This window comes from Macrotis lagotis, chromosome 7 (assembly GCF_037893015.1).
Source record: "Macrotis lagotis isolate mMagLag1 chromosome 7, bilby.v1.9.chrom.fasta, whole genome shotgun sequence".
In the NCBI taxonomy this organism is placed as follows: Eukaryota; Metazoa; Chordata; class Mammalia; order Peramelemorphia; family Peramelidae; genus Macrotis; species Macrotis lagotis.
In genome coordinates this window covers 66,903,356-66,917,974 of record NC_133664.1, presented here as the reverse complement: position 1 = coordinate 66,917,974, position 14,619 = coordinate 66,903,356, and the positions used below count along the sequence as shown (strand labels likewise).

The 14,619-nt window shown below is 36.2% G+C and overlaps 1 protein-coding gene across 1 annotated transcript in view; it reads left to right on the top strand.

Annotated features, from left to right (window-relative positions):
• Window positions 1-14,619, top strand: part of MKX (mohawk homeobox) — a 102,218-nt gene that overhangs the window by 16,349 nt on the left and 71,250 nt on the right. Inside the window, exons 3-4 of the mRNA XM_074193048.1 lie at window positions 1,707-1,860; window positions 2,645-2,980. Coding sequence (XP_074049149.1) covers window positions 1,707-1,860; window positions 2,645-2,980 — 490 coding nt within the window. The remainder of the gene's footprint in view (window positions 1-1,706; window positions 1,861-2,644; window positions 2,981-14,619) is intronic.

Below are 14,619 nucleotides of genomic sequence, written 5' to 3'. Positions count from 1 at the left end.
AGCAGAAGATGACTTCTACAGACCCACTCAATGGTAAGCCTTTAAGCATTTTGATGATTTGTATGTTTATAAAAGTAAATCTAGAAAAGTGAAGCTTCCAATGCAAATGTTACCCACTAAAGCCTTGACAGTAATTTAGAACCATATTCTGGAATATAATTTGGCAGAAGAGACACCTAATGAGGATTCCCCATGTTTCATCCTTTTTAAAGGGAAAAAACCAAACTACTCTTTAAAAACACTTTGCTAGAAGACCAACAACCAGATCTTCTGGGAGAAAATGGCAATCCAGTAACCTTTTCTCCAAGAAAAGAATGGAAGGCATATTTACTTGTTTTAAAGGGGAAAAAACTCTTAATTTCTTTGCTATCACCCACTTTCTTAGAAAAGATTTTACTCTCAGTCTAAAAGCTTATTCCATTCTCTTGAAATTTCTGCAAGAAATGCTATGAAATCTGTAAGGTAGTTTGGGAGAAATTGGATTTAGATTAGCATTCCATACCATGTTATCATACACTCCAACTGAATACGTGACCTAAATATAAAAGGTTACATCATAAAGAAATAAGAGAGTATGAGGAGGTACTTTTATAATTATAGGCAGCGACCTATTGAGGGTCCTGGACCAAGTGAGCTTTGTACTTCAGATAAACACCTACCCTAAGTGTGACTCATGTCATGGCCTTTGTTCACTTTTTAGTGGAATCTCACTAGGGGAAAAAGCAGAAGGGAGTTATTAAGTGCCTATCATGTGCAAGCATTGGACTGAAATCTTTATAGATATCCCATTTGAACCTCCTAACAACTCTGTGTTATTAGTATCCCCTCTTTACAGTTAAGGAAACTGGGGTAGATAGAGATGGTCTGTCAAAAGCGTATAAGAATTTGAGGCAGAATTTGAACCCTGATCTTTCTGACCAGGTCTAGCATTCTATTGACTTCACCACATAGCTTCCTTTGATTCAATTCAATTGAATAAGTAAGAATGACTCTGTGTGTTCTCCACTTCAAATCTCTCTGTTCTCTTAACTTCTGTGAAAAAGAATTATTATGTTTCTTCAGTGTATCTAAATTACTATTACTGTTTCCTTCATGAGATCCTCTTCTTCCTGTCCCTTTAACACAGACTTTGCTTTCCTGTTCCTCTTTCTCTACCATATCAACCTTTCACTCCTAGAACATTCATTATGAACAGGTATTTCCAACTTTGATCTTTCTCCTGAGTTTAACTTGTACTTATTTATTTATTTCCTTGTCTGTCGTCATTCCATTCCCATCAAATTCTACATGATCCAAACTGAATTAATCATATCCCTCCCCCAAATCTAAATTTCCTATTAACTTCCTCTCTTTCTCTTATGGGGCACCCCCATCTTCCCAATAAACCCCATCTCAATACTAATTACTTTTTGATTGATCCTTCATTTTTACATGCCATTTGAACCTCACACAGTGCTATTGGGATTATTAACCCTATTTTAGATTTGAGAAAGCTAAGGTTCAGAAAAGTTGACTCACCCATGCATAATTATGAGGTATCAGAGATGGGCTTTGAACCCAGGTCTTTCCTAATTCCTCATCTTAAGCTGTTTCCACCTTTCTGGGCTGATAGTATTAGATATCTACCTTCTCCTTGTGAGAAAATTCGGGTATTAATTGGGGAAGGTTTTGAGATTTTATGAAAGGAAATTTTATTCATTTTTCAGGTGTCAAACTGGTTTGCTAATGCAAGACGTCGCCTTAAGAATACTGTCCGGCAACCAGATTTGAGCTGGGCTTTGAGAATAAAACTCTACAACAAATATGTACAAGGAAATGCAGAAAGACTTAGTGTGAGCAGTGATGATTCATGTTCTGAAGGTTTGTTAGATTTTTATTTTTTATTTGCTTCTAGATTTAGAAGGTTACCTTGATTTTTAATTGTTTTTTAACAAGTTAGTGATCTGTCCCATAAGACCTATTGGTGCCATATTGGTTCTTTTTTATTGCATGAGGTAACTTTGCTGTTGTAATGTTATAAATGACCAACATGATTTGTTACATTTTCCCCTTGTTTAAGGGGTTATGTGTCAGAATAACACCCTATGAAAAAGTCATTAAAATTGAATTAACATGGCAGGGGGCAGGGGCATGCAAAAAACTTCTACTTTCATTTGAGGAGAAGATTCAACTTATTTTTAAAAATAATTTTATTTATTTCAATTTTAAAAATCTATTTTCTCTCCCCCACTCCTCCTGTTCATGGGGGAAACCCTTTATAATAAGGATGTATCATCAAGCAAACCAAATTCCCTCACTGGACATATCCAAATATATGTGTATGACATACACACACACACACACACACACACACACACACATACACACATAAATATACATACATGTATATTTTTGCCTCTGAGATCTTCACCTCTCTATCAGGATGTAGGTATCATGTATAAACATGGATATTTTGGAATTCTATTTGGTCATTGTGTTGATTAGAGATCTCATTTCTAAAAGGTTTAACAAAGTTCTATACTGTTTTTGAGGAGTTGAAATTTATATGTCTCTAGTCATTGCATTTAACAATTGAATGGTTAGGCAAAAGCTCACATATTTTACTGCCTGTATTTTACTACTTAGAATTTTTTGCTTCCCTCAGATGGAGAAAATCCCCCAAGAAATCATGTGAATGAATCGGGGTATAATAACCCAGTTCACCATGCAGTAATTAAAACAGAGAGCTCTGTGATCAAAACTGGAGTAAGACCAGAAGCCGGCACCAATGAGGACTACGTGTCACCCCCCAAATACAAGAGTAGCTTGTTGAACCGGTACCTTAATGACTCTTTGAGACACGTCATGGCCACAAATGCAGCAATGATGGAAAAAACAAGACAGAGAAACCATTCGGGGTCATTTAGTTCCAATGAATTTGAGGAGGAGCTGGTGTCTCCATCATCATCAGAAACTGAAGGCAACTTTGTCTATCGAACAGGTAAGTGGGTGCATGTTATTTCTTAGCTGCCTGTTTTGGCCAGATTAAAACGGGGCTCAAATTTTGCTATCCTGGCATAATTCTTACTGTTGTTGTTGTTTTGTGTGTGCCTCAAGAAGAGATAGATTGTACCTTTAATTATAATACCTGATTTGAGGGTGAGAGAAGAATAATAGAGACAGGTGAATTGTTTTATTTAATAAAGATGTACTTTTGGACAGTTGGATTGACACTGGCCTCAGAGCTCTGAATAGTGAAAAAAGTCCAGATCTGAATGTCCGTCCTTGCTTTGCTACTTATTATCTGTATTGTATTAGTCAATAATGATAATAACTGACATTTATATAGTGCCTAGGATTTGCAAAGTACTTCATACATATTATCTTATTTAACTCTGTGGGTATTATTATTTGGCAATCTGGATTTAAGGAAGTTAAGTGACTTGCTTCTGGTCATCTATCTACTAAACTAATGGTCAGTTAATTACACTTTCCATCAAAGAGTTCAAGAAAGAAAATGGAAATGGAGATTTTTTTTCCCCAGTGGTGTAGGGAACTCCCAAGTGAGGTATGTAGTGTCATGGTTCTTTGGAATTCTGTTTGATCATTGTGTTGATGAAAGAGGTCTTATTTCCAAAAGATTTAGCTAAGTTTCCTAAACACGAAGATAAATTCTATACTGTTTCTTGCAACTTGGAGTCAAAACAAATAGAAATTAGTGGTAACTAGCAGAAAAAGGATTGAAATGAGAAAGATGAAGTTGTTGAAAAGGGCATGGGAAAAGGCTGAAATAATGAATGAACTCAACTTAAATATAGAGAAAAATAAGCAATGACAATTTAAAAAATTTTTTACTCTGACCTCAGTTCCCCTGATTTTTTAGAGGATATTTGCACAAGAGGACTTGGGATTTGTGTTAAAGGGAGTGTGGTCAGAGCTTTAAATCTGAAAACAAAGTCTTCCCTAGAGACATGGAGATGTTGAGTGATATGGATGCTTAGAAGTGTGTGTGTGGATGCATGTGTAATATATGTATGTGGTATACACATTCAAAGTATATGCACACACACATACATACATACTTCCAAACCAGAATGCATATATGTGTACACACATCCATATATCTACACATGTGACTTTCAAACCCTCCAAGAAAAAAAGGTTTTATGTGTATACATGTGTTGGTATAAAATCCTTAGACTTAGTAAATCCATACACATTCATATATAAATATTTTTGCTTGGTGGTTTTTGGAGTTGGGTTGGGTAGGTCAATTTAACTTTGCAAAGAGAGGCAAAGACTTACTTTTTGGTTATCTCTTCAGGTATTTTATCCAGAGATCAATTTTCCATATTGAATACTTCCATATTGAGAATTTTAATAACCTAAGTTTGAGTAGCCTTCAATGGTACTTAATGAGCTTTGTGAAGGAGAGAATTGGATTAATCCAGGGGTTCTAAATCTGGGGTTAATGATCTTCTCTTTTTTTGATTTTAATAAGTGTAGACAAGTATAGTTGTTTTCCCCTGAAAACCTATATATTTTATTTTATACACTTAAAAAAAGTATAATTCTTAGAAGAGGTCCATAGACCCTACCGGTTTGCCAAAGTGTTCCATGATGCAAAAGAGGCTTAGGATCAATGAACTGATCTCCAAAGTTTCTCTCAGTTCTGACATTTGGTAGTTTAACATTCCTTTAAAAAAAAAGACAAATCATTACATCATTTACTGTTTGGAAAAAGTATATGGCTTTCAGAGGTGGTAAAATATAAACTCTTAAGAACATTAGGCAATGTGTGTGCTTTAGGAACTACTTTTACAAAGTTAAATGTCTAGGTCATTTAAGGTTTGGGTCCCCCCCCCAACATTCCAAATTCATTTGGTCCATATTATAAGTTAATTATTAGCCAAGTTTTATTTTTAAATCAAAGCATTTTTAGTTACACAAGTTGAGAGAAAGCAGCTTAGACATAAAAACTTATTTCCCCTGCACATGTGTAACTAAATTTTGCTGTTATGGAGGAAAAAATATCACGTTTCAATGCTCTAAGACATGATTGTGAAGTTTCAGAATGACAGAATATAAACTCCTTGAGGACAAGGATTGTAGCATTTTGGACTTTGTAGAACCTATGTAATGCTGGCACATAGTAGGTACTTAAAAATGTTTGTTGATTCATTTATTTCATATCAAAACCTTAGAGAGCTGTCTCCTTTGGAGACAATGGAACAAAGCTGTCCATTGCAACTGCTACTGGATTCCTCAAGGGGCCACTTAAAAGAAGTATGACAACTTTCCTTTCTATACATGACTTATTTAGAAATTCTTTTGATTTCCTTCTAGTTCTTGCACAGAAATTTTGGAAATCTTTTTATGGTCTCAAAAACCCCAGAAGGGCACCAGACAATAAGGCAGCTTTGCATAGGGTAATGAAGAGTGCTAGACTTGTAGTTAGGTAAGAATCCTACCTCCAGAACTGACTAGCTGTGTGAGACTTCATGATCTTTGAGCCTCTATTCTCTCATCAGTCAAATGGAGGCAATATTTACTGTATTAATATTCTCTCAGAATTAAATTGAGCTAACAATAAAAGCTAACATTTATAGTGTTTCAAAATTCACCAAGAATTTTATATATATATATATATATACATATATATGTATATATGTATATATATATATAAAATTTCCCAGCCTTGCATCTGCCTTTGATCCCTGCCCAAGAAGAGCACAGGATTTGGAGTCAAAGAACCTTAGGTGAAATTTCATTCCTGTTACTTGATACTTTTGGGATGTTTGTGCATATTTTTTGCTCATTGTTTTCCCCATTAGGTTGTGAGTTCCCCAAGGGTAGGGCCTATCTTTTGCCTCCTTTTGAATTCCCCAAGCAGCACAGTACCTGGTACAATGAAGGGGCTTAATAAATGTCTATTGATTGATTGGCACATAGTAGGCATTTAACAAATATTTATTGACCATCTCAAGTCCAACTTCTCTGTGCTTCAATTTCCTCATCTTTAAAATTAGCCTAAAATGTGTTTATAGCTTTAATTCTATGCTCTCATTTTGTCCTTACAAGAATCCCCTTAAGTAGACAGAGCAGATGTTATTATCCTACTTTTCAGGTGATAAAACAGAATTTAGAGAAGGGGTGTGACTCACCTAAATGAGCAGTGATTCCAGGAATTGATCCAGCCCACACCTTCCGACTCTCATTCTAGTATTCTCTCACTTCTCAAGCACTAAACCCCTCCTTCCTTTCACTTATTTAAAAAAAATTAACTTCCAGGATAGAGAGAAAGAGAGAGAGAGAGAGAGAGAGAGAGAGAGAGAGAGAGAGAGAGAGAGAGAGAGCGAGCAGGTGTGCAGGGAGAAGGGGGGAGAACAAAAGGCAACTGGAACCTACCAGAACAGAGGCAAATTATTTTTTCTGTGAGTTGCCTATAGGCCCAAAGTTTGAAATGTTTATGAGAGCAACATCTACAATTAGAAGTGGTTAGAATTAAGAAGATAATTGTACAACTGTATTTCTAAAAATAAAGGAAACATATTCACTCAGCATTTTGTTTCGGATGAAATCATCCAAACTGAAGTTCGCCAAATGCCCATGTAACAAGCAAGCTCTGGTTATTGTCCAGAAACATTACAAGCCACTTTCATGATGTCAGATTATCAAATTATAATTTTCAGATGTAAGAAGAATTGGTTATCCCATGAAAACTTGATTACATGTCTGTATAGCCAAGGATCTAAGTGAACTTTTCAGGACACCAATCAAGCTTCAAAATTTACTCTGTAATCCCTGGGTGGGGTCCCTTTTCCAAAAAGGTGACTAGATAAGGACAGATTTGGGTTTATACAAAAACAGGTCTCTCCTAGTTCCATCCTCCAAAAATAATGTCCCACCCACATTTCTTGTAGGACACAGAGACCTAGGAGATTCTACTAGCCCCCTCTTTATCTGACTGGGGAATGAACTATTTCCAGCCCATCTAAGAACTAAGTACTGCATCATCTGCAAAGATTAACACAGTATATCACACACACACACACATACACACACACACACACACACACATACACACACAGAGCACATATAAATGAGAATGTGAATGTGTGTGTGTGTGTGTGTGTGTGTGTGTGTGTGTGTGTGTCTACTCTTTCCCAGTCAGAATACCATTTTTAACTTTCAAAATTCTAGAGATACCCTGAAGGAGCTGCGGGGTTCTTCTAATGCTATTGTTCGTTAGCTCTCATTGCAGTGTGTTCCATCCTCTTCTAATTAATATTAAATTCAAGTGCCTGGTAATATTTTCTTTATATCAATTTGACCATCTGTTTTCTCAGTATCAGCTAACCAATTGACATTAAATTAACTTTAACAAAGATATTTTTACTCAAGACTTATAGTAAGAACCCAAAATAAAAATGGTCACCCAGAATAGGTATACATCTTTACATCTCAGACCATGGGGAGAGTGGGCACAGACTTAATTTGTTTGCTACTAAACGATTTATCCAAGTAAATTCACTACCAGCTGTGGCATGATAGCTGAACCAGGTACTCCCTGACCTATAGAACAGTTTCTTTACTGAGTGTATTCAGTGTTGAACTGAATACGTTGAGACTATTTTCACATAGTTCAGCTATATAAAGATCTAAATAATGTTGTTTCTATGAGAGAATATTTTCTGAGTTCCAAACAAATGACTTTTTTCATAAACTTTTGGAACATAATTGGTTGATTACTTGTGGATTTTCTGAAGTGCATAAATCATATATTTTGTAAAGTCTTTGTCTTGCACATCCATCATTGATCCTCTGATAGTTCTTATGACCTTTGAAACTCACAAGGTCAAGATCTGGTTTGCTCTATCTCTGACACTAATTCATCCAAATGCAGAATAGAATAGACCAATAGACACAGAAGTGTTCAAGAGCACTTGTCCACACTGGAGGGGAGAGTCAACCGATGTCATTACTTCTCTCCTAAGCCAGGGGGATTATAGCAATTCTTGCCTCCTGCCATCAAATCAGGGGATAGGATGCCTCTATCTCACATCATCTTGTAGTTCTGAAAGCATAACCCCATTTGGAATTTTCTTGGCAAAGATACTAGAGTATCTCATTCTCTCCTCCAGCCCAAGGTCACACAGCTAGAAAGTGTCAAATGCCTGAGGTCAAATTTGAACTCAGGTCCAGGGCTGGTGCTCTACCACCTAGCTGCCCTAAGAATGCAATCTATCAAATGACTGCCACCTGCTATGCATTTGGGGAAATTTAGGGATTCCATTGGTAGAGTAATTGGATGATTCACAGTGTCAAACAATGTTGAAAGCTGGAGAGGGGTCAATGTGAGGACTAGGAAAATATTGAGCAGCTAAGAGCTTTGATAACCTTCAAAAGAACAATTTCAATAGAATGGAAGGGTTCAAAGCCATATTACAAGGAGTTGAGAAATGGTTTGTTGAAGAAGTGAAGGCAATACATACAAAATCTTCCTAGGAGGTAAAAGAAGAAGAAAGGTATGACAAGGTCAAGTGGTCTTCTTGAAGAATGGGGAGAACTGGATATATTTTTAAGCAGCAGGAAAAGAGTGGGGAAACTGAAGGGGAAGACAGAGGAAATTATCTATAGAGCACATTTCCTTCATTCCAGGAAAGGAATGAGATCAAGGGCAGAACTAGAGGGGCTGGCCTTGGTAAAGAGAACAACCAACTAATCCTCTTAGACAGAAGCAAAATACATATGGGCCCTGAGCTAATGGTATGTTGGTTTGGGCTTAGGGAGCTGGGATGGGCAAGACTGGGTAAAGTTCTGCAGGTGGAGCCTGGAGACAATATCAGGACACTGAAGCCTGAAGAGAGAGAGAAAAATCTTCCTCCTTTTCTTTTTCCCTTCCATCTTCTCTGACTCCTATTCTTTTCTTTGTCTAATATCACTTCCTTTTCTCTTTTTTCCCTCTTCCAACTTCTTTTCCTTCTTTCTAGCTTTCCTCCCTCCAATTCTCCCCTCTTTTGGCATGTATGACTCACCTCCATCTCTAAGGACTAAAGACTTACATTGATTTTATTAGCACATAGTTCAGATAAAGAAAGACCTAATTAATGTTGTTTCTATGAGAGAATATTTTCTGATTTCCTAACAAATGACTTATACACACGCTTTTGGAACACAATTGGTTTATTAGCTATTGATTTTCTGAAGTGTATAAATCATGTATTTTTGTAAAGTTTGTTGAAGTGTACCAGCTGAGCTATTTAAAGAAATTCTATGGTTAATCCTTTTGTAAAATAAATGATCACTTTATAATGTTCTCCTGTGTATATATGTATACACTTGCTCAAAATATATATTTCACTTGTTCAAAACTGAGAAGACCTTCATGGTATGCAAGAATGGCCTCCATAACTAGTTACTAAAGATGTTGAGCATTATATGTGTCAGAACTTCCTTTTGAGCATTTGACCTTCAAATACTTTTTTCTCATCCTCTACATGCATTATGTACCCTTATTTTTAGTGGAAGAATTGAGTATTCTCTATTTGAATTCTCAGACATTCCATTCCAGGCATGAAAATTACTGGTTGGCTCTTCAGTAGAATAGAATAAAATGCTCAATAGCTGGCCCAGCTAGTTATATTTAAGCAACACCACAAAAATTGTCATAGTCCTTGGTTCCCTATAAGGAGTACAACTTCTCCTGTCTCATGAATGATGTGTTCCACCTAATTTAATTTTCCAGATAATGGAAATTTACTCTTTAAACACCAAATCTTTTTCATAGAACCATTTTCATGGTTTCTGTGAAATGTGTCTCACATTTCTCTGCTTCCTTAAATAGAATAGACTCCAGTGCACCAATGACTCTATATATCTGTTCCTTCCAGATATATAAATTAAAGCCTATCTATACCATTTCATGTTACGCAACTCTGATTTATGTCCTTCCCTATATCCACCACAGACTTCTTAGCATTTTCTGGATACTAGAGTAATTTTTGGACTATACTTATGATTTCATTAGGTTAGGTGGGAACTCTTGATAAGAAACTCCCATTATCTTGAGAGTTCTAATTGCCCTTTAGAGAGTTGTCCAGGGTGCTGAGAAATTTGGTGATCCACAGAGCCAGTATGAGGTAGAGACTTGAACTCAGATCTTCCTGCCTCCTATGCCATTCTGAAGATACTAAACATAATTTAATCTTTCCATGATGAGTCTGGGTTATCATTATGACATATCAGTTATACAAGGAACTAGACTAGAGTAGTAAGATCCTCAAGAATTATCTAGCCATTTACTTCTCAAGTTTGATTCTGCTGCCTTGGATTTCTTTTCCCTCACCATGACATGACATCTAATATTTCAATTTCTAGGATCCATGAGCCTTTATTGCTCCCAATCTTTTGTCCCAAAGTTATAGGTCTATAAGCTTAGTTTTATACTAAAACTTACTCAGATGTCCTCTCTAGCCTCAGAGACCATTGCTCTAAAATTTTCCTAAGACACTACTCTAACCATATCACTCTGTTTAAAAAAAAAAACTTCAGGAGGTCCCTCCAACCTATCAAGCTAAGCATTTGCCCATTATTCTGGCATTCAAGGCCCATCCATGATCTGATCCCAAATGATCTTCCCATCCTCATATTCTGTGCTTTATGTCAATTAAACTAGACATCATATCTTGTACATGGTCATCATGTTTTGTTGTCTCTGCATCTTTGCTTCTCTTATTTATTCCTTCTGGAATGCCCTTCTCAATTGCTATGTTTGCAAAGTCTAGTCATGCTTAAAGGTTGAAATCAAATGCAATTGTTTCCTGTGATGCCTTCTCTGATTTCTTCCTCTCCTCTCGACTAAAAGTTTTTCCTGTCTGCTGAGCTTCCCAAGCACTTGTTTTGAACCTCTCTAATGTTTTACACTCTATCCTATATTATGGAGGTTTTCTCAGTCTGCATTATAGTAAGCTTTATGAAGTGGTCACTGTGCCTTAGTCAATTTTGTGTCCCCTGTAGTGCCTTGCATGTAGTAGTTGCTTAGAAGACTGGCTGATCTCTAAGATTTCTTTGAGCACTAAATTATAAGAGATGAATGTTTATTGAACAAATGAAAAGAAAAAGGAATGACCTGAGAGGTCTTTTTTTCTGTTTTCTTTCTGGTCCAGGGATTTGTTCTAGGTGGCTGAGATGACCAGAAATCTATCCTCTGGATAAGTGGAGTTTCCTATGGAAGTATGAAACATTAAGTCAAATAAAGTTGAGTTGTGTTTAGCATGTCAAACAGGGCCATGAACTTGCTGATCTTTTAATAAGTGTGAAGCAGTTTTGTCAGAGATGTTGGTGACCTGGAAGAACCTTCCTAGTTTTAAATGTGCAATCCTTTGATCTGATAAATCAAATGTGGTGTATTTAGGTAAATTCATTCTACAGTACCCAGCACAGAATTTGATCACAGCCATTTTACTACTTGGGATTTGGGGCTTGTTTGTTTTTTTGCAAGGCAATGGGGTTAAGTGGCTTGCCCAAGGAGGCCACACAGCTAGGTAATTATTAAGTGTCTTAGGCTGGATTTGAACTCAGGTCTTCCTGACTCCAGGGCCGGTTCTCTATCCACTGTGCCACCTAGCTGCCCCCATTTACTACTTGGGAACAATATTGTCTTCATGGAGGGTAACTCAAAGAATTTGTAGCAATTACCTCCATTGTTCTATGTGCTGTTCAGAGTTGGTTGAGTAATAACAAATGAAGATAGAACAGAGACACAAATTTCATCAAAGCTATTTGCAGGCATATTCAAAGATGATTGTTCATCCTCTGTACTTTATGTATGAATTAGCACAGTCTGAGAGTGGCAGAAGTGTTCACTGAGGAAATGTGGACCCACCCCAGAAAAAGTCATACTTAGCTCACAGACATAGCCAAGCTCAAAGGCAGCTCAGTTTAGAAAATGTATACAATGTATTTGCAAGCACCTTTCTGATTATGATGTGCTTTTCTTTAATCTTTTCTGTTGTACATATGGTTCTCAGGAAATCAATGTAATAAAAACCGAATAAATGTCAAAGAAATCTCAAAACTTGTGTAGACAGATGAACCCCAGGCCCCTGAGTCTGTCTGCTTCCTCTTTAGGTCAAGTTTTTTACTTTGTATTATGGGTACTTGAGAAGAGAAGGACTCTGAAGGACTCTAAAACACGATATAAAAGCAAAGAAGGGAAACAATAAAAATTAAAATGTAGTGAAGTATTTAAATGATGCATCTTTGGGGGGGGACCAATGAAGTCATTTTTTTCAATGAACAAAAATTTATTTTTTCACACCCACTCTCCATTAAAAAAAGGAAAGTCAGAAGTATGCATACTCTCACAAAATAAATTCCCACATTGGCCATGTACAATAAAATTGATTTTTCTCCAGCAGGAAATCAGTGGTTTGTCTCATCATTAGTCATCCGGAATGATTGTTGGTCATTGTGTTAATCAGATAAACAATGCATCATTCAAGCATCCAGACAAACAAGAAAGTCCCAAGTGATATAAAAAGGCTACAGTTTAGCAAATGAAAGTAAGCATCTCTCAAAAACCAAGCACTGTGATGTACAGATTAATTCAAGAAAGAAAAACATAAAAGTAAGATAAATCTCAAAAAAATAACAATAAAATAGCAAAATTCAAGCAAAAAGACCACAATAAAAGAACACTAGTTTTCCAATATTTGACTTCCCCAGCCAGCTAATAATTTCTAATAGTCTGAGTTCTATTTTAGAACTTTTAAAAAAAAAGTTGTCATATACACATTTTCTGATCTCATATGAAAATGAGCTGGTGATATTGATTTTTCTCCCAGCCTTTGAGAGATCAAATACACTAAAATAATCGGACAAGAGGGGCTAGACAACAGGCTGGCTCAAGGCTGTAAATATAGAAGAATAAGAATGTAGCATTTTTTTGAGGGGAAAGAAAAAACAAGTGCTTAAAAATGTTGAAACAGTGATTATGTTTCTGTGCCTCCTAGTCTTCAACAGTTTGGCTGTTGTATATGAGTAAAACAATTGTTGGCGATTTTCTGATAAATTCTGTGCATTTCAACGCCTTCTGCAGTGGCCGCAGCCCTTGTGCAGTTTTATAGTGGGGCCGTTCATGCCACTATATTTAAGACTGTGTCAGTGTTTCCATTAAGAGACTTTTTCATTCCCCAGGGCTTCTAAGTCGGTCGTAAAAATTCAAGCCAAGTGCAAAGCTGGCACAGAAAGGGGTTTATTCTCCTTCTGTGTGTAGGACATTTAAGTGGGTAACTCCCAGTAACACTGAATCGAGTTAGTTTTGTAAACCCGCTACACCAAGATGTGACCAAATAAACTCTTCAAAGATGTCCTCTGCCCAGGAACAGAAACTCTGTGAAGGCATTTTTCCCTGTCAGTGAAAACAGCAAAGCATTCTCTTCACTGCTCATGGGAGTCTGTTTTCTTTATTTAGTTTGTAGCTGTTTTTTCCTCTCTGTCTCCCCACGTTGTTTCTAAAATTAAACAAGAATTTCTCTAGGTGAAAATTGGTCTTGTAGATGCAAAAATACTCTTACCCAGGAAAAATCTGAGTCTTGTTCCAAACCAAAGTTTTGGTATTTTTAAATTATGGAAACTTGTGTTTTTGTTTACTATTGGAAATGATATAATTTATAATTACCTTAGCCCAAGTCTTAAGGAAGCAAAAAAAAAAGGACAGTTTTCATTAATCTGTTCCCTTTTTTTAAATAAGATTTGACAAATTCCATGATTGTTGTTTATATGAAATATGGTGTATTTAAATGACAACTGAATAATTGCTCCTTCTTTCCAATCCTCTTCCTCCTTAATAATAATAATAAGTGCCCCCTAAGTAGATTATAGTGAAAAAGTAATTAGACCCATAGAATGTGAGTTAAAAAGGACTTGTGGGATCATTTTGGCCAAACCCCAAACAGATGACAGATGAGTAAACTGAGGAAGAGTTTATAATCACATATAACATATATATGTTATATATTGTTATAATTTTATCATGGATTTGAGATTCTGATTTATTGTTTGGATGTATGATCCTAACTCATTTTATGATATACCATACTGCTTTATTTCTAGAAATTAGTGGTTTCAGATGCAGACTGATGCATCATTAAGTATATTTGATTCATAACTTCAGAATTATTGATATTTTGAGAATTTGGGGGACAGTTGAACTTCTTGGTCATTCTTTCTTTTTTTCTACAGTTAAAAAGATTTTGCAAGGGGATAAAAGTGTGATCCCAATTTGTAGTTTGTGAGAGAGTGTCTCCTTATTTTAAAAAAAAAAGGGAAATAAGGATGATTTGAAGAATCCAATTCAAGTTGTCAAACTTATATTAATATTACTGATAATTGAACTTGATACCAAAAGAACAAATCTCTCTGTGTAGTGGGAAGATCACTGGATTATGCCCAAAGGTCTTGGGTTGGAATTCTGGCTCTGATATTTTACAACCCACAAGGCTTGGTGAAATCCTTTACCTTTTCTGGGTCTCTATTTTCTTATCTGTAAGAAGGGGGCAATGTCAACAAAAATCAATTCTAAAAGCTCTGTGATGGAAAATGTCATCCACATCCAGAGAAAGAACTATGGAATCT